The 22565-nt window shown below is 48.8% G+C and overlaps 1 protein-coding gene across 6 annotated transcripts in view; it reads left to right on the forward strand.

Moving 5' to 3' along the window:
* Window positions 1-22565, forward strand: part of Scn8a (sodium voltage-gated channel alpha subunit 8) — a 168641-nt gene that overhangs the window by 138930 nt on the left and 7146 nt on the right. For 4 of the 6 annotated variants that reach the window (XM_076912116.1, XM_076912117.1, XM_076912115.1 and 1 more), the window contains 7 exons: window positions 2722-2895; window positions 9033-9155; window positions 14219-14503; window positions 16947-17000; window positions 17417-17554; window positions 18576-18680; window positions 20502-20772. In XM_076912116.1, coding sequence (XP_076768231.1) covers window positions 2722-2895; window positions 9033-9155; window positions 14219-14503; window positions 16947-17000; window positions 17417-17554; window positions 18576-18680; window positions 20502-20772 — 1150 coding nt within the window. The remainder of the gene's footprint in view (window positions 1-2721; window positions 2896-9032; window positions 9156-14218; window positions 14504-16946; window positions 17001-17416; window positions 17555-18575; window positions 18681-20501; window positions 20773-22565) is intronic. The other 2 variants (XM_076912119.1, XM_076912118.1) reach the window with 1 other exon arrangement.

Genomic DNA, 22565 nt, shown 5'->3' on the forward strand with positions numbered 1-22565 from the left:
TGTGGTAGTACTAGCCCAAGGAGGAGAAGCTGGTGAGATCCAAGAGGAAGCTTTGTGAAGGAAGGCCTCAGGATTAAGGCAGGGGGCCCAAAAGATGGCAGAGTAAACACCAATCTAGATGGGGAACAAGGCTGTCCCCCATCCTGGATCACCTGTCACATGAGGACTTCCTGAGGTGCAGTGGAGGCTCCAGGGTAAGAGTAACATGGTCCCTAGCAGATCCTAGCAGACTAGGAGAATGGGGTGGTGTTCATCACTGCCGTTCTCCAAGTCACAGAGTGCGGGCAGCCTCCCCTTCCTTTCCCTCTCCACACACAGAATAAAGTAGTGGAGGCCCAAAGGTTTTATGCTTTCTGTAGCAATTTTCATTCATCATCGAAGACCAAAATAGGAAATACTGACTTGGCACAAGAAGACCCTGTACAGTTAATAGACGTGTACCCGGTGGTGCACGCCTTTACCCAGCACCCAGGAAACAAAGGCAAGTGGATCTCCGAGTTATAGGCCAGCCTGGTCTACAAAATGAGTCCTAGGACATCCAGGGCTACATAGTGAGACCCTGTTTCAAAGAAAGAAAATAACAGGGAGGAGGGAAGGAGTGAGGGAAGGCTGGCTGGCTGGCTGGAGGGGAGCCCTAGCCACATCACGCAAGGAAAGCATAGAATACAGTTGTGAGCCTCAGGGGGAGGACGCCTGGTGACAGGAGACCTTTCTTGGCATCTCAGTTTCACTTACAGAATAGATTTCTAACCAGAGCTCTGCCTTAAGGTGAAGCTCTTGCTTGTTTTCCTTAAATAAAGATGCTTGTGACAAGTCCATGTGGAGGGTCTCGGGTCCCACGACATGTCTGCCCTGTTCATTCATGCATTGAGATGGCACAGCTGATATACACTTTTCTTTTTCTTTCTTTCTTTCTTTTTTTTTTTTTTTTTTTTTTTTTGGTGCTGGGATCCATACCAGGGCCCTGCACATGCTGGTTAAGCTTGCTACCAATGGGCTCCATCCCCAACTGTCCATTTTGGGAGACAGCGTTGTAAAGGACCTGTTCTCCCCTTTGGGACTGTTCAAAGCAGGTGCTTCTTGCTGCCTGGCAGGGCGCTGCTCTCCACATCCATGGCATCTCCTCCTGCGGGGCACTGTTCATGTCTCTGTGACAAAATGTCTGATAGATAACCTTACCTTGGCTCCTCCTCCCAGAAGCCTCAGTGCTTGGCCATTTGGCTTCTTGTTTCTGGGACTATGGAGGTAGAAGGCCACGGCAGCAGGGGCATGCGGAGGGGACACAGTTTACCTCATGGTGGACTGGAAGCAAGGACACCAGCAAAGTAACACCCTCAAGCTCCCAGGGAGCTTCTTCATTCAACTGAACATGAAGCTCTACCATCTCCCAGTAAGCCATTCAGAGTTTGAGCCCATCAACCATCCTTTTGGTCTCCCCTGGAAGCACTCTCACTGACACACCTACAGGTGTGCCTTTCTACTCTCCCAATCACAGGTGTAAGCATCACACTTCCTCTGAGCACCACAACCACATAGTCCAGCACCGAGCAAGAGGAGGACCTACCTCCTTCATGAGACCCATAGCGAGAGAATAGAACTATGAATTTCTACCCCGCAGACTCTCCCACCCCTGGGGCCTCCACTCATATCTGTGGCATGGAGAAGCTAACAGAAAGGGTCTTGTCAAATCTGATTAACAATGGGCAAGGGGGTGAGTAACTGGAACACTCACACCCTACTGATGAGTGTGAAGTCCTGCGGAAACTTTGGGAAACAGTTCCTAGTTTCTCCAATGTTAAGGATGTAGCACCAAGTTCAATTGGAAACACATTGCCAATAAAACACAAACGTGCATAGTAGAATTATTCATACTAGCTTAAAAGTAGAAACGGCCGAAGTGTACATCAAGTAATGATAAGTAAACAACATGTGGTGTGTCCATACCTTAGAGTCATGTTCCTCCATAAAGAGTCACACACACACACACACACACACACACACACACACACACACACGGCAGTGTGGAGAGAGATTGAGAACTTTGAGAAGCTAGGCCTCGGGGCTGGAGGTGGCTCAGCCGTTAAGAATACACGCTGCTCTTCCAGAGGACCTGAGTTTGGTTTCCAGCACTCATATCAGGCAGACCACAATTTCCTGTATGTCCAGGTACAGGCAATTCAACATAGCCTCTGTGGTCACCCGCACTCCTGCATACATACCCTTACACAAACACACACCCAGACACGTGACTAAAAAGAAAACAATTAAAAAAAAAAAAAAAGAGGAAGCAGCCAGGCACAAAGAAAACCAATGTACTGGGTCATCTTACTTGTATGAAATGCCCAAAAAGGGCAGATTAGTATACTGAGGATCAACAGGATGAGGGGGCCAGATGGTGACAGCTAGAGGATGTGTAAGTTCTCCTGGTGAACTAAAATGTTATAAATTTATAGATGGATATGTACTATCCTAAAATCCATTGAATTAGACATTCAAATATGGAATGTAAATTTTTTCTCAATAAAACACTTTCCTGGACTCAGTGGCTACCCTTTATATGCCGAGCCCTGGGTTCAATCCCTAGCATCACTGACTAAATAAGCAAGGAGGGGAAGCCAGGGAGCAGAGTGGAGGAGCAGGAACCCGACAGCAGGCAGCTTGCGTTAGGAGCTGCGATGCTGGCACACTCCCCTGATTCAGCAGCTGCTGCATCTCTTCCAGGCCTTTGAGGACATCTACATCGAGCAGAGGAAGACCATCCGTACCATCCTGGAGTACGCAGACAAGGTCTTCACCTACATCTTCATCCTGGAGATGTTGCTCAAATGGACAGCCTACGGCTTCGTCAAGTTCTTCACCAACGCCTGGTGCTGGTTGGACTTCCTCATTGTGGCTGTAGGTGTCCAGTTATCCATCCCTTGTCCTTCGTGGCAGGAGCTGGGGCTAGCTTAGCAATTGGTGTATACCTACCTGCAGGCTTGGGTGAAGGTCCTGTCATGACAGTTAGCTCTTACTTGGAGAACAGGACCTCTGAAGAGCCTGTTCTGTCCCTCTTACCACTGGGCCTGGTTTATTTAGATTCATAAAGACCCCTGTCTTTAGCCTGGACAGTGGAAGGTTCTTGCTCTATGACAGCAGGACATCCCCTTTCTGCTGCTATGAGATGGGATTCTGAGATGAGGTGGGTGTGGGCAGGAGGCGGGGTGTATGGATGAAGTGGGTTACAGGAACGAGGTGGGGTCTGGGGATGAGGTAGGGTGGAGGCATTGGGGGCAGGGCCTGTTGTACCTGTCCATGGCATGGATACTTTCCAGGTGTGCCAGTCAAGTCACTTCTGGGAAAAAGGGCCTGAGATGTGGCCATTTCTGCTGTGATCACCAAACGAAAACTTTTGTCCTCCAGGCTGTATGACCTTGTCCACAGCTTCGTGACCTCAAGCTCCCTTGTTGTGTTTTCAGGTTGGAAACAGCAGCACCTGATTCTCACCCCACCAGCAGTAACTAAGCGTGACTGTCTTCCACTTCCTACAGTAACTAAAACTTTTCTCTTGCTTCATTAAAAGAAAGGGTGTGTGAGACTCACAGGACCAAGGCTGTGGAGAAATCATCTGGGGGCTGGGATGAAGGACTTAGAGGCTGGAGCCTGGGTGGGCGTGTTTCCAAGAGGCTTTGTGAGCTGTGTGGTGATTTGTCTGTGGAATTCCTATGGAATCTAGGACAGATCAATTGGAAGATCTTTCAGGACTGCACCAGCAATGACTTCTTCATAAACACATTCCCTTCCCGAGTTCTCTTCGACCTCTGTGGTTAGTGAGTGCTTCCAGGAGCTGACATTGTCTCATTCTCTCCTGTTTCAGCAAGCTTGGTGTATTTGTCAGAACTTACAGAGTGATTATAGACAGACAGACAGACAGGCAGCAGATGATAGGTAGATAGGTAGGTAGGTAGGTAGATAGATAGATAGATAGATAGATAGGAAGGATAGAATTTATTTGAATGACTTACAAGCTATGGTCCAGCCAGTCCAACAATGGCTGCCTATGAACAGAAGTTCCAAGAATCCAGTCACTGTCCAGTCCACAAGGCTGAATATCTCAGCTGGTCTTCAGTGTCCCCCAGAATCCCAAAGAACCAGGCTCTGATGCCAGGGAAAGAATAGACTTGCTAGTGAGGTGAGAACAGGCAGGCCAAGAGCAAATCTTCCTTCTTCCATGTTCTTATCTAGGCTCCCACACAAGGCGTGGCCCAGATTAGAGGACAGTCTTCCCACCTCAAAAGATCTGGATGGAAGGTGTGCCTTTTCCACCTTAAAGATCCATATTAGAAGTGAGTCTTCCCTTCAAATCAAGCAGAAACCCCTCACAGGTGTGCCCTCCGTGTTTTGGGTTTTAACTCCAGGTGTAGTCAGGTTGACAAACTCCAGGGAAAGGGGGCGGACCTTGCAGTTAACAGACCTAGACACTTAAGCAGCCATGGGTTCCAGCTGTGGGGAAGCATATGGGCTGACACCTGGAGCTAGGCTGACACCTGGAGCTAGGCTGCCTCTCTTCCTAGAGAAGGGGACATGCACAGTAACTCTAGGGGCACCTGGGCTCAGGAAGATGCCCACACAAGCCCCTCATCTCTCAGACCTAATGAGGACATAGACAAGTCCTCTACCATAGTCTGGCTGCCCAAGAACTGTGGTCTGGGACAACGCTTCCCTTTCTTCTGTGGTCAGCCCCAACCTGAACCACTTTCTCTCTGGGCTGAGCAACCTTAGCTTCAGGCACAGTCACATGCACCTGAACCCAGGCCACCACTTACAGCAGTAAGATGGGCATGTGATAACTGACTGTAACCCATCAGTTCCTCTAGCTTTCAGAAGGTGCTGGATTATTACACTGCTGCAGGTCCCACACTGGCTCTGAAGATTGCTCTATACCAATCGCTGGTAGTCAACATGAATTGAATACTGTACTCTGTACTGAACTGCCTTAGTTAGTAAGGAATCCCAGGAGGACAAGGCAGCATGGCCCCAGCTCTGGGGGAGCTTGTACCAGCTTCTACAGCAGCTCTAGCCTAGCTCTATGCCAAGGTAACCCAGGGTGTGGGAACAGGGTTCACACAAGAACCACACTGTTTGACCTCTTACCTCTGTCCGGCTATTCACATGTCTGATGTTTATTGAATATCCATGATATGCAAAACATCCTCTGTGTTGTGGACAATATAGAGTATCAAACATGGCTGCTTCTCTCTCAGAGCCTAGGAGATGAAACCTGTTATGGGTAATATTTAGAAAACAGTGCCCGATCCGTCATGTTTCCAAGCAGCCGCCATGTTCCCGCTGCTCTTCGGCTCTGACTGGGGCTCTGGCTAGCTAGATGTGCAGACCCTGGCACACACGAAACACCAGCGTGGTGGCTGGCTCTGCCAATCCACCACACTGTCCACAATGCTCGGCAGAGCCCAGATCATTCCCGCTATGCCCGCGGTACCCGGTAGAATAAAGACTCTTAATGCTTAAAGATTATCCAATGGATTTATATACTTGGAAATACCCAATTAACAAGATGCCCTCACAATCAGAATTGTTGCCCAATTATCTAACCTAGATATTATAACTTAGACTTAAGACTTAAGTCTGCTAGACTGCTAGAGACACGCGTACATCCACAGCCATCTTCTCTCCTCCTCCTCCTCCTCCCCCTCTTTCCTCCCTTTTCTCACTCCGCCTACCTCTCACACTGCCCAGTGACTGAACTTTATTGCAAATGTAGCGGGAAAATATCCTGCAGCAGAAACCCATACACAGAGTCACAGCCTGCTGCAGGGACACCCTTACTCTGTAATGATGGGCCCATAGATTGACACTTTTAAATTGTGGGTGGAAAATAGGCATTGACCGGTACCCAGACAGCTAGGCCTGCCAAGAATGTATGTTGTCCACCAGAGGAGTGAGCCTAGTTCTCTGGGCAGTGTAGAGCTTGTCGGTGTAGTTTTAGGTCCCAGCTTAGCACTCATCCACTGGTGACTTCCTGTCAGAACAAGTTCATCGCCCGCCATGTCTGTTGCCCTGATACAGATTCATTTTTCCTTGTTGTCTCTTAAAGCTGCTGCAAGCACTACTGTTATGGAGCCATGAGGATACTCAGACAACATCTTACATCAGTTCTCTTTGTTAGTAAACCATGTGAATTCCCAAACAGGTATTTTTTTTTTTCTCCTCAGGTCTCTGCCTACATTGGCGTTTGTGCCCTGTGAAATACTTCCACAATCTTTCTCATTGCTTGTAGGAGTTAGCTAGCAGTTGTGTTCAGGAATGAGAACGTGCAGGTGCCGACACCTCAGACTGACCTTGACCTGCTGATACATCCCCTCCATGGACAAGTCACCCAGTGTCCACTTCCTTCTGTGCCTGCATGGTTGAACTTCGTCTTTTTAACTCTCTTTTTTTCTTTTAGGTTTCTTTTAGGTTTGACTCCTTTGTGCACTTGACCAAATTTTCTCATTATGTCCAGTAAGGGTTTAACCTGGAGACCCAGAAGTGTGTAACAGAGCCATAAGCTACTGAGGGACAGTCCAGAGGAGAGCCTTGCTCATCTCACTTTGTAGATCTTGGCTCAGTTGAGCAGCTGGTGGTTTTAGGGCCAGTCTCTTGACTTCTGGGTCTCATCTACCCTTCCTTCCACCACACCGTTATTAGTAAGGTTGCCACCCCTCAGAGCCAGGATCCTCCTTTGTGTGGGGTCTCAGGACACTCAAAGTTTTGGTTTTTGCAGTCTGTACCTGCCAAGGCTTCATAGTGGTTAGGGTTAAGGTTAGGACTCTTAGCTGGGAACCTGGCTGAAATGGCATGATTTACTGGCAGATGTTCCCATTAAGACCTCACTAACAACTGGGTAGTTCTAAACTACTTGGTGTTAAGAGTTAGCTTGCAGGTGGGAGAGAAGACTCAGCAATTAAAAGCATGTACTGCTGTCTCTGAGGACATGTGTTCAATTCCCATCACCCATGTGATTCCAGCTCCAAAGGGATATGAAGACGCCTCCAGCCTCACATGCACCCACACACTTACAAACACATAATTTAATATTAAAAATGAAGGGAAAGTAACAGTTGTCTGCCTTGTTCTACATATGCGTTTGAGACCTTTGACTTGAGTAAAGATTTACAGAACATTGAGAGCCTGGGGGCTGTGATCTTTCTTGGCTTTGAACATTGCCTAGGACTCAATTCCACAAAAGCTACAGAAGCTGATGGGTTATGAGTTTAACTCGGCTTGCACCTTGTTTCAAAATTGAATTCTATAAGCCTACATCCTTGACCATCTACTTCTACCCCATACTAATCCTGGTTCCCAGTTATAAATATCTTTTTAAAAAAAAATTTTTTTTTTTAGCCAAGTGTGGTAGCCTATAATTCCAGCACTGGGAAGGCAGAGGTAGGTGGATCTCTGAATTCAAGGCAAGCCTGATCTACAGGACAAGTTCAAGGACAGCCAGTGTTTGTTCATTCGTGTTTGTTTGTTTGTTTGTTTTAATGTCTGTGGATGTAGCTCAGTAGTGAAACACAGTGCAAGGCCTGGGTTTAATCTCTAATTATAAAACATGCAAAAGAGGCATCTGTGTGTGCTGGACACGTGTAGTGCAGACGCAGACTTGAGACCTAGTCTAAGAGGGAGATCAAAGAACAGCAGAGAGACATCTTTTCTCTCTGCCCTTGGCTTTGAGATATCAGTGAAAGACTTACAAGCTCCCATGAGAAAGAAGATCTTAGCCCATCCCACAATTGGGTATGAATAGAATAGACTGAGATATGAAAGAAAGGCATCTGCGAAGAGCCCCAAGTAGACATTCACAGATACGTCAGGGAATGCTCAGGGCAGGTGGCCCTGAGAAGCCTCATATCCTGCTCACGTCAAGCCCAAACAGGCTGGTCTCCATTGTTAAGAGTCATCCTCATAATAGTAGGATCAAGGTGAGTTTGCTCCCAAGGAACAGGAAAGTCGGCCTGAGTCTAGGCTTCCAGACGTTGATGCCCTATCTGTTGGGATACTGCCTGTCATCTGAGGGCTGCAGTCCAGTCTCCACAGTCTGCCCAAGTAGACTGAGCATTGGCTCAGGTCAGCAGTGTGGGTGTCATCTTAGCCTCAGAGCTACCACTGGCACTGGCCATTCTCTGTCTGCAAATGGAAAGGACCCCCCCCCCAGGGGTTCTTCTAGTCATTATGCTAAGAAAAAGAGTAATGGAAGACTGACCTGTCCTGGCACAGACAGTACATTTAGAGTATTCTGGAGGAGAGAAAGGGAATGAATCACAGGAAGTACAGATTCGGTTACAACTACCACAAAGGGTTCTACGGGTGGTGGTTGGGCTTACAAGGTGGAAGTTATCATTTGACAGTGAGTGAGAGAGGATTATGGGGCCAGAATCATGTCACTGGTGTACTTATTGACTATGTTTCTTTTGTCAATGTAGTGACTCATTAAATTCTCAAATGGTTTCTTGTCAACCAGGATAAGAGAGCTTGTCCCTGTCGGAAACACCATGGTGGCTGAGCTGAGGAGGGGCAGCTGGTGTGGAATGTGTGTATTTATCTGTATTCTTTTCCATAGGTACCATTAAGTTTGTCTGGCTTAATTTAATGGGAGCTTCTGGGAGCCGCAGACTGTAAAGGGCGAGGGTAAGGTTCTTGTCACCTCTTCAGGCTCCTCTCCTTCCAACGGGACCTCCTCCTCTCCCATCCCCTCAGCCTCTTCCCTCTCCAACCTGCGTGTGTGTTCTGCCGCCTTCCCTTCCTCCTTTTCTCTTTCCTTTGTGTTTTTCTTCCGCCTCTCTCAACCACCTTTCCTTCCAGGTCGTTTGAGTCAAGTTGAAGTAGGCTGAAGTAGGCAGCCGGTGGCACCCACTTCTGCTGCTGGGGGGGGCCCCGTCTGTTAAATCAGTGCTAGGGGTTTACTCTAACACTCTGGAACCTCACTTTTATTTTTCTTTTCTTTTTTTTTTTTTTTCTTGTTTTTTTTTTTTTTCTCTTCTGTTTTTGTGTAGGTCTCTTTAGTCAGCCTTATAGCTAATGCCCTGGGCTACTCGGAACTAGGTGCCATAAAGTCCCTTAGGACCTTAAGAGCTTTGAGACCTTTAAGAGCCTTATCACGATTTGAAGGGATGAGGGTAAGACACTAAGAGTAGCTGATCCTTCTGCATGCCAATGGAAACTGTTAAAGCATGCTAGAACTGATCACACGGTGGAAAGATCATTCAGACACGAGCTCTGTGACACAGACGCTGATCTGATCCTCCACGCTCTCCCTTGCACCTGCCCCGTGTGCAGGGGAGTCGCACTAAGCTGCCTCATCACATTAATGTCAGCCCCAACCCCAACAGTGTGCTGCCGCTGCAGAACATGTTAACACGGCTCCCTCATCTGGCCTGGCTTACCTGTAGCACTCGGGGCGGCTTCCTGGGCTGTTGGATTTATAGGGAGAATCACCAGGTGCAAAGAAGGGGAATTATAACCCAGAGACCCACTGAAAAGCTTAGGCTGCAGGCAGGCAGAGTGCTGGGTAGAGGCAGCAACCAGAGGAGGCCTGTGGCCTTGGGGAGCGGTCACTGAGAAAACAGCCAAGGAGGGACTTGAAGACAGGGTGGCAGGCTTGGGACGGGGGGCGGAGCAGAATTCGGCATGACCCTGGGAGAAGAGACTCTTTTCTTTGTACTCTGATTCCTCTCATTGCACCTTGTTGTTCTCAGCCCAGTCCCAGGAGGACTGGCAGCCTCTGTCTGATAGCAAAGCTTTCCCCCTCACCCCAACCCCTGTGCCCATGCTCTGTGGCCCCTGGCCTCACACCATCAGAACAGCAGACAGTGAGTGCTAGGTGACTGTGTATCAGCTAGTTCTGAAATCTCCTGAGACACCCTGTTCCTTCCTGCTTGGGCAATATACTACCCAAGTCCAGATGATACAAGGGGATGCCTCCCATGTTGTTAGAAAGGCTTTCTCTTTTGATGCCTTTTCTCTCTTGGCTTTAATGATTGTTAGTGTGCACAGATATATGCACACAGACTAAAATGTTGTCTTCCAGAAAATCACATGGACAGCTGGTTTGGTGGTGATAGCTGCCCTGTGCTAATCAGAGGGGTCTGTTATACTTAAGGGGCCCAAGAAAGCTCACTTTACGTTAGATGTTGAATACATGCAGGAGAGCAAACCAGAGGATGATTTTTCAATGTGCAAATGTCAGAACGTAAGCATGAGAACGGAGTGATTGCAATGGTCCATAGAGAGTAAGACTGATGGCAGAAGTGGAGACCAGGACAGTGCGGCTGTGCCCATTCCTCAGCTGTGACCCTGGCCACTAGTAGACCACAGAGCTATTCACAGCTGTGCAGAAAGGTGGAGCTTATAGGGACTTAGAAATGTTATTATCTCAGTTTATTTAAACAAACGCTGTTGGGATGAGCTCGTGTCTCCTCTAGCACGGTCACAGTTTGGCTTTCTAAATGCAAGCCTCTGACATCCCTCTTGATACCTTCTGCAAGAAGGGCAGTAAGTTCATTCTAATTAAAAATGAATTCTAAGTCTTTCTACCACAAGTAAGAAAGGTTTGAGCATTTTGCACAACAGGTGCTGTTCCAACCAGGCTAAATTCAGAGAGACCATGTAATACTTCAAAGTTGACAGTTAACATGGCCGCAGTGTGAGTGGAAGCAGGGTTAAAATGTCCGTCTCGGCTCCCCCTGCTGCCTGCACACACACGTCATAAGGGATGATGAGCCTTAGTAGTTTTAGAGCTAATGGTGCACCTTGGTAGCTGAACAACTCTCAACAGGACACAGCTGTAGACATTCCACCAAAGGCATTGATTACACCATTGGACCTGAACCTAGTCTCTAACGAGGAACCTGGACCTCCTAAAGAGATCACCACCACGTCTAGACAGCTCCCCGTATGCCCAGTTGGCACTATGAACTCTCTCCATCTGGCTGCTCATTGCTGTCACTCTGTCACTGTGTCAAAAGCAGTCGCCATGGACCAGCTGGAGGCATTTGCTCAAAGGAAGTGATTTGACTAATCCAGATGCAGGAGTCCTTTTGGTAGCACCCCCCCCTTTCCACTTAACCCTTTCCCCCACCTTCCCTCACCTCTCATTTGCCATGTCCCCCAAAACTTGGACTTGCTAACTCTCAGAAGATGAGAAACCCAAAGTCTAGAATAGATAAAAAGAGAGTTTCATTTTTAAAGTTCCTCCCTGGTTTTGGTTAAGGTAATACTGGTAAGAACAAGTGTGGGCCCAAAGCTGCAGGTTCAGTCAGTAGTGCTCAGTGGGGCCAGCCGGGTGGAAGAGCCACTTTCAGTCAGTACTGACTAACCGCTTGGGCAAGCGGAGAGGGCTTAGAAGCCCTGAAGCTCTCTACCCCTTCTGTGGAAGAGAAGCTACCAGGCTGGGCAGAGTTTATAGCAAGTTACCCAGTAGTGCCTGTGTTTATTCAAGCATGATTTCCCGCGGGGTGCGTGTGGTCATTCAGTAGCTTGGCTTCTCTATGCCAGCATTTGCTAGATACCACCTAATCCTCTCAGCGTGGAGACCTTGATAAGCCAAATAGCATCCATGCAGATGGGTCCAGCTGTCATTGTGCTGCTCTGGTTCGAGGCTCAGCCCTTCAGGTGAAAGGGGGTGTCACCCTAGCCTGTCCTGGGTACTCACTTCAGTCTTCTCTCCTTCCTCAAACCAAAGACCAGAAATTGCAACAGTCCTGCCTGCTATTGGCAAAGGAACACTATGTCGCTCTTTGCTTTTCTCTCCTCCATAGTAACCCCTAAGACCTTGCTGTGCTGTTAACTCTTGAGGGTATTTACTGCTATGAAACATGCATGCATTTCTGTTGTCAGTACATGGTTGTCACTAAAGCCATGTTCCCTCTGCCAGATGCTAAAAGCTGTCTCACAGACTTTGTAGAGTGTGCTGAGCTGGAGTGTGGAGATGGTAAATGTGGGAATCGACACCCAATACTTTTATGACCAACTAAGTGATAATTGTATCAATCGCTGAGTATAAACTGCCTCTGAAAAATGCAAACCCCTCACAGGTTTCTGGAACCCACCCTTGAGTTCTGTGTCTAAGCTGTAGACATCTAGCTTTTACCAATAATAGCTTCCATGATAATTAGGGCAACATAAAATACCCAGAGAGCACAGGAAGAGAGGTAGGGCACTGAGTGGCCACTGCTGAGAGCATTGTCGTTAGACTTGTCTTCCCCTGGGTTGCTGAGATGGGCACAGGGACAGTCCCTCTGGGGTGCAGTTAACTCCGCTTCAGCGCTTACGGCTTGGCAGCCAGCACCCACAGCACAGAAGTGAAGGGCGAATCCCACCAACTCTGTTCACCGTTTGGTTTGTAGAGCTAAGATAAGGAGTTCTTCAGTAGTTGTGATTAATAAATAAAGCAACACTGCAGAAGCTGAGAATATAGCTCGAGGGAAAAGCCCTCTCCATCCCCTGCACAGAGAGAAAAGTATATTTTACAGATACATTTTATTTTATAGGATTTTTTATCTTCTGTGAGCGGAGACTCACTTTAGCATCAGACTTATAAAAATAAAGGTTCAAAGACACTAGCTAAGGCTGCTGGTTCTCCCTGGCAGTGTCTGCATCCACGTGTTACTTTAACATGTGGACACCTTGTAGGGTAGGTTAAACTGACCTTTACAAGCTCATAAGCATCCTCGCAGTGGGAAGAGTCTGCAGAGCCGATGACAGGCTGACTCGCCAGGGAAATTCACAGGTCCAGCTTCCACAGGAGGCTCTGTTGTGACATGCACCACACCCACGACACACACATGCTGCACACACATATGCACTCATCACACACACGTCCACTTACACGCCACACACATACATGCACCTGCATGTGCATGCATGTGCAGACGCACACACACACAAACACGAGCTTGTGAATCTGTAACCTGCTCTTCCTGTTTGAGAGGTGACTGTCCCGTTGTGGGCCATCCTCTTTCGCCTGTTTTTGATGCTCCCACTAAAGCTAGACCACTGTAGAATGAGGTAAAGACTGAACCTGATTATCTAGCACCTTTGACGAATGTACAGAATAACATGGAGAATCTCCAGGTTGCAGAGATTCTGGGTGCCCTTGCTTGAAGGAATAGACATTTACAGTAGTGCCTATAAGAGATGTCTTGGTCTAAGAATGAAGAAAGAACTGCCTCTCGGTCTAAAGGCCTTCATACATGGATTACAGTCAGAAGATGGACAGTCTAAAGGAAGTCTGACTAGCTGTTTTCAGTGTAGGACAGCACAGTGCCTTCTCAGCCATGGTGAAAGGACAGTCTGAAGTAGAAACAGTGCTATCAGGCCAGCCTTTTGGAGCCTTGGTTGCTCTGCTCGAGAAGTTGTTTGACCCAGTAGCCTCCAGTGTTGCTTTCTGAGTACTGAGTTCTGATGAACACTGCTGAGATGGGAGGTGCTGCCTGGCTGCCTCAAGTGTAATGCAGAACCCAAGCAGCATCCTGAAGTCTGTTTTATAACTGTGAAGCATGGAGTTGAGGCCCCGGCTGAGCAGAGCATGAGCCGTCAGCCTATCAAAGGCAGAACAGCAGTGAGCCTTGAGGGAGACTCGTGTCTGCTCACATTTTAATCTTAAACTGTTTGGTAGAGGGAATATAGCTTTTTCTTTCTTCCTTGAGCCTGCAAAAATCTGCATGCTCAGCTATTGCCTGAGAAGAGATAACTGCCTTGCGTAACTGTAAGACGCCCTGGAGTGTGCTAACCCAAAGGGCAGCTCGCTCATTCTGAACAATTGTGTCTTGTTTTCCAGAGGGGGAATGCCTGTTGAGCGTGTGGTTGCTCTCTGAACGGAGCATATTTTGTGAGTTGAAAAAGGAAAGTCTGGACTAAGAAATTGTTTTTCTGGTCCCAGGTTGGTGCCTAGAAAAAAAAAAAATGAGTCAACTTGGGCAGAGAAGTTTGTATTAACTGAAATAAACCGCAACTTACTAAAATTCACCCAAATATAGTACAGAGACATGGACATTTTGGGCCCTGCTTGTGGGCCTGTGCAGGTTCTCTAGTTGCAAAGATAATACAGTGTGTTCATGACAGAACATGCCACAGAAGTGGCATTCCCCTCCTGGAGGCAAAAAAAAAAAAAAAAAAAAAAAAAATGTGTCTGTTGGTTATCAGTTCCTGCGTACACTCAGTGGCCTCCCTTCCAATGCAGGTGGTGGTGAACGCCTTGGTGGGCGCCATCCCCTCCATCATGAACGTGCTGCTGGTGTGTCTCATCTTCTGGCTGATTTTCAGCATCATGGGAGTTAACCTGTTTGCTGGGAAATACCACTACTGCTTTAATGAGACCTCTGAAGAACGGTTCGAAATAGATTTTGTCAACAATAAAACCGACTGTGAGAAGCTCATGGAGGGCAACAACACAGAGATCCGATGGAAAAATGTCAAGATCAACTTCGACAATGTCGGAGCAGGGTACCTGGCCCTTCTTCAAGTGGTGAGTGCTTCTGCTTCAGACCTGGGCCAGGCAGGCTACCGGCACCCAGCACAGGCCCCATCCTCTTCCTTCCAGATCAAGATCACTCTCAGGGTTCTTGAGAATGTTATGCTCCCCAAATCAGTCTCGGGGGTTTCCCCCAGCTTTCCTAATGCCTCTTGGAAGAATCTAGTGAGAGGCTTGGTTCTGTTCAGCAGCAGATAGAAGCACTACAGCGGACAAAGGGTGTTAGAGCAGTGGTTCTCAACCTGTGGGTCTCGACCCCAAGTCACAGATCAGATGTTTACATCACGATTGATTCATCATAGTAGCAAGATTATAGTTATGAAGTAGCAACAAAATAGTTTTATAGTTAGAGGTCACCACAACATGAGGAACTGTAATAAAGGGTCGAGGCAGTAGGAAGGTGGAGAACCACTAGGCTAGAGGGACCGTCTTCTTTCGCTGGGGCAGAGTATACAGTTAACTGGAGAGAAGAGAAGGGGAGAAGATGGGTGGGAAGGCCAGTGGGATAGAGTAGGTAGCAGAGGGACAACTGTGCTGTCATGTACTAATAACAGGCCAGTGCTACCATGCTGCCCCCTCCCCCCCCCGGCGGCGAGCTCAGCCCGGGGCATGGGTCCCCAGCATGTCAGGTCAGGGGCTCATTTTGGTCACTAAGCTACTTCTTCGGCCTAAGCTTATTCCACCACCCCTAGCTTTCTAGTGTCTTCACCAATGTTGGGAACATTTGCCAGGTGCCACAGTGTGCTGCATAGGAGCTGGTAGGTCCTTGCCTCAGGCCGTCGTGGAGGGGAGGCACACCTGAGTGCTTCCTGATAGCAACTTGGGACAAATCACTCAGCTTCTCTGATGACCCTTTGATTCTGTTGTTGAATGCAGATAATAATACCTTGCCTAGTTGTTAAAAGAATTTGTGATTAAAAAAAAAAAAAAACTCAGCACAATGCCAAGCAGGAAGTTAATTAAGATAATTGTTGTTATTCTGTGGTTTTGCTCCTGTTATTACTATGCCTACATTATTTAGTCTTTGTAAGAATTAAACATAATGGCCCAGGGAATGCTCCCAGCCTAAGCCAACCATGGTAAGTTCTCACTGCTAGGTGCAGCAGGAGGAAAGTCAATGGGATGACTGTGCTCCAGCCCATGACAGGGCCTTTGCTTTCCTGTCAGTTTAAGAAGTTGGAGCTCCTTGGGCTTAAGGCTAGAACAGAAGAGTAGGGCCCTTGCCTAATGTAGACAAGGCCCTGGGTTCAATTCCCAGTACCACAAAATAATTAGCTAACTCGTTAAAAGAAAAAATAGGTTGGGCTCGTGACTTGAACCTGAGCAGCTCAAGAAAACAAGTGTGCATTCACCAGCCAGCCTGACAAGTGTCTACTCCCCATGTGTGCACAAGACAGTCCACAAGTGTCCACTGTCCAAATGTGCACAGGACAGCCCCACAAGTGTCCACTGTCCAAGTGTGCAGAGGACAGCCCCACAAGTGTCCACTGTCCATGTGTGCACAGGACAGCCCCACAAGTGTCCACTGTCCAAGTGTGCAGAGGACAGCCCCACAAGTGTCCACTGTCCATGTGTGCACAGGACAGCCCCACAAGTGTCCACTGTCCGTGTGTGCACAGGACAGCCCCACAAGTGTCCACTGTCCGTGTGTGCACAGGACAGCCCACAAGTGTCCACTGTCCAAGTGTGCAGAGGACAGCCCCACAAGTGTCCACTGTCCAAGTGTGCACAGGACAGCCCCACAAGTGTCCACTGTCCAAGTGTGCACAGGACAGCCCCACAAGTGTTCACTGTCCATGCATGCACAGGACAGTCCCACAAGTGTTCACTGCCCAAATGTGCACAGACTGTTTGGCAGCAGGCCACCCGATGAATAAAGTAGCCCCCAAAATTCTAGAATCTGTTTGAGTTCAGTGAAGCTGAGAATGCTAAGTTCACGTTTGCTCCACCATGGCAGCTCTAACAGGCTGAAGGAGGACAGACAGGAAAAAGTCAGTAAGCCAGTCCCAGGGCCACAGGGATGTGTGAGTAAGGAAAGAGTTTCAAGCCTGTGGGTTTGTCTGTTTAATGCAACTGTGAGTCTCTCAGGCACTCGGTGCTTATGTTACTCCTGTTCATAGAGTGGCTTCTTGGTGGAGGTCCTAGCATTCAGGCATGCAACCCTCCTGCCCTCGCTGTGGGCTCTGCTCTCAGACCCTGTCAGCGAGTGTCAGGCCAGTCACTGCCATCTGTTTCTTTGCCAGACTTCAGTGATATTTTGAGGGACTTTACTCAAAGCCTCTTTAGATTCGTTCTTGATAAAAGTAACTCTTATGTTCATGTAAGCCGTACCTACCTAGCTCCCCCCAACCCCTGCCCCAGATTCCTAACCCTGGCCTTTAGGAGTCTGCCTTCTCTCCCTAACAGGCACAGTCTAATGACTGACTCTGTTTTCCAGGCAACCTTCAAAGGTTGGATGGACATCATGTATGCAGCTGTAGATTCCCGAAAGGTAAGGACACGCATGGTGAAATCGGCCAGCTTAAATGATAGAAGGCAAGCTGCATCGTAGATCCATCAGGAACCATGCAGGGCAGAAGAATGGAGGACCAAGAGTGTCGCCTTGGACACTAACTGCGCGTTCTGTTAATTATAGATACATTTCCTCCTCTCAGTAAATCCTCCCTCTGTCACTGCTTGGTCAGACCCAGCTGGTTACTTGGCCCTGATAGCACTGACTACCCTCATGCCTGCTCCCTGTACCTCATCCCACAGGTGACAATGCCTTTGAAGGACAGATAGACCACGGGGGGGGGGGGGCAGAGAGAACCTCAAGCCTGTCAGCCACACAAAGGGAGATTAGGGCTGGTGGCTTCGGCATGACAGCCCCGGAACTGACTTGAGTCCCTCTTTTCTGTCCTTCGACAGCCTGACGAGCAGCCGGACTACGAGGGCAACATCTACATGTACATCTACTTTGTCATCTTCATCATCTTCGGCTCCTTCTTCACCCTCAACCTGTTCATTGGTGTCATCATTGACAACTTCAATCAACAGAAGAAAAAGATAGGTTTCCTCCCCACGCCGCCAGTCAGCGGCAGAGGCCGGCCCAGATGAGAGGCGCTCTGGCCTGTTTCTAAAGAGGGAATGCCCCACCCTTCAAACTCAAATTGCCACCTTATGATAGCGCTGGCCCACTATCCAGACACCAGCCCCAGACAGCCCCTTTTGTTTGAGGCTGAACTTTGCAGTGTGGGTTACAACATTCCCCTGAGGTCTGGAATTCTCGAGGCCACTCCTGTGGGAACTTTGAGAAAGAGGGACAGAGAAAAGAGGCAAAGAGTACCATGGGGAGATGCAGACCTGACACCCACCCATAGCATGCGGGAGTGGAGAGGTCGCTCTCAGAGGCCTTATTTCCTTGTGGGTGATGGTTCTTGTAAAGCACAGTGGAAGACTGACTGACTTAGACGTCACCTTGTTCACGTACAAGTTTTGTCCGTGCAGTGAGTCACAAGAATGCCAAGCCGCCTTTTTATACCACAAGTTCCACATTTTGAATTTCATAAAAAGTGAATGTGCAGTTTGCTGCACTGAGAGATCTTTTTTCTGTAATGTTTGGAAGGACCACAGGGCATGGTGCACACAGGGAGGGCACACCTTTGATACCGGCAGTTAGGAGGCAGAGGCAGGCGAGTCTCACTCCATAGTCCCAGGCCGGCCAGGAATACACAGTGAGACCCTGTGGATAAAATTAATTTTTCCCATTGGTTTGACCACCCTCTGGGCCCTTGCTCTTGCTCCACTTCCTGCCCTGAAAGCCTGTAGTCAGACACTACTTGCCAGGGAGATTCCAGATTTGTGTGTGCGCACGCACGCGCGCGTACACACACACACACACACACACACACACACACACTGAAACTGGCAGCTGTCTCTGACTGGGGTAACTGCCCCAGGAGTGCGCCCTGTGGGAGTCCTCAACACCAAGCTGACCTAGGGAAAGTAAAGTCTCTTGGTCTCAGCGGTGTTCAGCCGCACCTCCAGAGCCGGTTGTAATTGTCCTCTCTCTGCATTCTCTCTCTACTTTGGAGGCCAGGACATCTTCATGACAGAGGAACAAAAGAAATACTACAATGCCATGAAGAAGTTGGGCTCCAAGAAGCCGCAGAAGCCCATCCCCCGGCCCTTGGTAGGTACACTGGGCAGGCCCATGGATGGCACACTATGCATCTGTTTGGAAAGAACACACTAGGGCTACTACAAAGGAAGAAGGAACTGGCTGCCTGGTGCTGCCGGCTGCTCCTCTCCTAGACACCTAGTCCGGAAGCTCAGTGAGAGCTCGGCAGCGGGGACGAGGAGTCAAGCATGTTTGTATTAGTGCTTGGCCTGCGAGATGGCACGCTGCCAGAGATGAGCGAAGGCTATGATCCCTCCTCTACCTGTTCAAGGCAGGATTCGGTAGCCAGGCATGGTGGCACCAAGGCAGGACTGTTGCGGGGTTAGAGGCCAGACTGAGCTACATAGTGACGTCACCTTTCAAATAACAAGAGCACTAAGGTTTGGTCAATATTTCACAGCCGCTGTGTCCTAAAGCATGGTGGCAGTAAGGATGCACCGCAGCAGGGTGCTTACATCCCATAATCAGGAAGCAGAAGGGAGGGAATGAGCGCTGGCTCCTCCTCCTTATTCCTACTGGGCCACCCCACCCCACCCCTGAACAGCAGGACGGGGCTTAGTACTCTTCTGGATGTTCTTCAATCCAGTAAGCCATCACACTGGGACTTTCTGAGAGAGAACACCGTTCCCTTCCTGTTCAGGCTTTTTACCTTGTGCTAGAAATGAAAAGCAAGCAGGAAAGCCTGTTTCCCAAGCTCCATGCACACCTGTGTTTGGAAGCCACGCTAAAGTATAAAGTCATGGGGCCACCAGTCGATGGTGACACACACCTTTAATCCCAGCATTCCAGAGGCAGAGACAGATGGATCACTGAAGTTTGAGACCAGCCTGGTCTACTGAGTGAGTTTCAGAACAGGCAGGGGCTACACAGAGAAACCCTGTCTCAAACAACAAAAACACCATGGAGCCTGCTGAGCTAAGAACATATACTACTCCTGCAGAGGGCCCAGGTGTGGTTGCCAGCACCTGGGTGGGTCATCAGCTCACAAACAGCTGTAGCTCCAGCTGCCGGGGACCCAGTGCCACATTGTCCCTTGCTGGCACCTCATGTGCACATACCCTACACATAAACTAAATGTAAATAAAACTTTTGGAATGGGAAGGGTTCAAGACAGGCTTTCTCTGAGTAGCCCTGGCTGTCCTGGAACTCACTCTGTAGACCAGACTGGCCTCAAACTCAGAAATCTGCCTGCCTCTGCCTCCCAAGTGCTGGGATTAATACATATGCCACCACCGTCCAGCCATAAATCTTTAAAACATATGTTATATATAAATATTACAAATGTATATGTACATAACACGTATAAATGCCAGTATGCCAGCCCTCAGGAGGCTGAGGGAGGACAGCTGTGAGTTCCAGGCCAGTGTGGGCCACACAGTTGAGTTGCAGGCCAGCCTGACCACAGAAAGAGACCCTGCCTCAAACTGATGGACTATGTTTGGAAGCTGGCAGAGAGGCAAGGATGACATCCACTTTCTGACTTGAGAACAGTGGAAAGAGAGGAGCTGAGTGAGGTCCTCCGGAGGCACGTGGAGAATCCAGCGTGAGTGTAGAGTCGCAGACCAGTTCCCCTAATCTCTGGAGTAAAGCAGCCGTGGGGCTGGGACAGCGTCAGGACAGGGGGAAGGCCCGCAGGTGTGGTGATGTCAGCTCAGGTCAGCGAATAGGACTCGAGGACACTGAGGCCAGCTATCCTGAAGTGGGCTCTGTGGGCGCTCCAGACAGATGCTGGCAGATACTGTCACTGAGAAGGCAAGAAGGAGCACACCGGGAACAGGGCAGTGGCCTGTGGGTCTAACGGCTTCCGTGAACGTGTCTGTCTTTCCTCCACAGAACAAAATCCAAGGGATTGTCTTTGATTTCGTCACTCAGCAAGCCTTTGACATCGTCATCATGATGCTTATCTGCCTTAACATGGTGACAATGATGGTGGAGACAGACACGCAGAGCAAGCAGATGGAGAACATTCTCTACTGGATTAATCTGGTCTTCGTCATCTTCTTCACCTGCGAGTGTGTGCTCAAAATGTTTGCCTTGCGACACTACTATTTCACCATTGGCTGGAACATCTTTGACTTTGTAGTGGTCATCCTCTCCATTGTGGGTGAGTGGGCGGGGCCAAAGGAGGAACAAGGAGCCCAGCTGTGAGGATCAGGTTTCTGAGAGCAGTGACTAGCTCAGGGTGGACTGGTGCCTCTCATGTCGCCCCTCTGTGTGCACCTCAGCCTTCCAGGCAGGTCGCATGGCCAGTCTATTCCTACCGAGTACGCCCAGCACTCTCGGGTGCAACGCGGCAGCTCAGAGGCGAGAGATAAAATCAGATTTGCTTTCAAGGGATTTAAAGTCTACAAGGAAAAGTAAAAGAAACCTGTTTTTTTCCAATGAGGCAATAGCCTGGGAGATGGCTCTGCTGGTAAAATGCTTTGCTGAGTGTCTTAGTCAGGGTTACTACTGCTGGGATGAAACACCATGACCAGAAGCGACTTGAGGAGGAAAAAGGTTTTTCATTCATGGTTCATCAAAGGCAGGGAGAACAGGAACTCAAGCAGGGCATTGACCTAGAGGCAGGAGCTGATGCAGAGGCCATGGAGGCGTGCTGCTTACTGGCTTGCTCATTATGGTTTTCTCAGACTGTTTTCCTATAGAACCCAGGACCACCAGCCCAGGGATGGCCCCTTTCACAAAGGGTTCAACCCACCTCCATTCACTAATTAAGAAAATGTCCTACAGGCTTGCCTACAGCCTGTTCCTATGGAGACATACTCTCAGTTGAGGCTCCCTCTTTTCTAGCTTGTATCAAGTTGACATAAGCTAGCCAGTACACTGTACAAGCATGAGGACCTGAGTTTGATCCCCAGAACCCACGATCTGGGCATGGTGCACACACTTATAATCCCTTCTCTGAGGAGAGAGACAGTGAAGAGCCCTTGGGTTCACTGGCTAACCAGTGTAACCTAATTGATGGGTTCCAGGCCAGTGAGAGAACCTACCTCAAAAAACAAAATGAATAATACCTAAGAAGTGACATCCAGGTTGACCTCTGACCTGGACATGTAAGTACATAAATATATGCACACGTGCACGTGCACGTGCACACGCACACACACACACACACACACACACACACGATGAGAAGAGGGTGGGTAGAGATTTTAAGGTGGACGGTAACTGGGGCAGTGGTCACAGGTGCTGGCTACTGAGACAGCACTGTGGGAAAGTGTGACTGGAAGGTTCTTCCCAAGTTGTCTCGTCGGTCATTACAACGTCACCAGAACCAAGTTGTCTTACCTTCACTGCATGGGTTGTTTACCTGGGAGGTAAAAGAAGCAGAACTCAGGTTAGCCCCAAAGAGAGCTCAGGTTAGCCCCAAAGTTCCTGTTTTCTTCGACCTAAAAACACAGCAGGTTGGAGTTGTGGTGGGTGAAGAGAGAAGTGTGAGCCTATTCACCATCCTCAGGGCATGCCATCACCTCCTGGTACAGCATTTTCTAGAAGAGCAGTTAGTGCTCTTAACCACTGAGCCACCTCTCCAACCCCAATTTTTATTTTATTATTTTGCATGTGGGTATTTTGTGTGCATGTATAGCTGTGTACCAGGTGCATGCAGTGCCCTGGAGGCCAGAAGAAGTTGTTGGAGCCCCTGTAACTGGAGTTATGGGTGGCTGTGCACTACCCTGTGGGTGCAGGGATTGGAACCTGGGTCTTCTTCGTGAGCAACAAGGGCTCTTAGCCACTGTGCTGCCTCTCTTAAAGCCTTCAGAGGAGGGATTCTTGAGCTCTGAAGCTGAAGTCTCAGTACTTGTGAATTCTTATGGTTAAGAGACACTTCCCTAGTTAAAAGCTTCGTGTGAGTGGGTGTTCATCTTGTCTCCTTGGCCTGTAGAAGGCAGAAGGTAG

The sequence above is a fragment of the Arvicanthis niloticus genome, chromosome 13, assembly GCF_011762505.2.
Source record: "Arvicanthis niloticus isolate mArvNil1 chromosome 13, mArvNil1.pat.X, whole genome shotgun sequence".
Lineage (NCBI taxonomy): Eukaryota > Metazoa > Chordata > Mammalia > Rodentia > Muridae > Arvicanthis > Arvicanthis niloticus.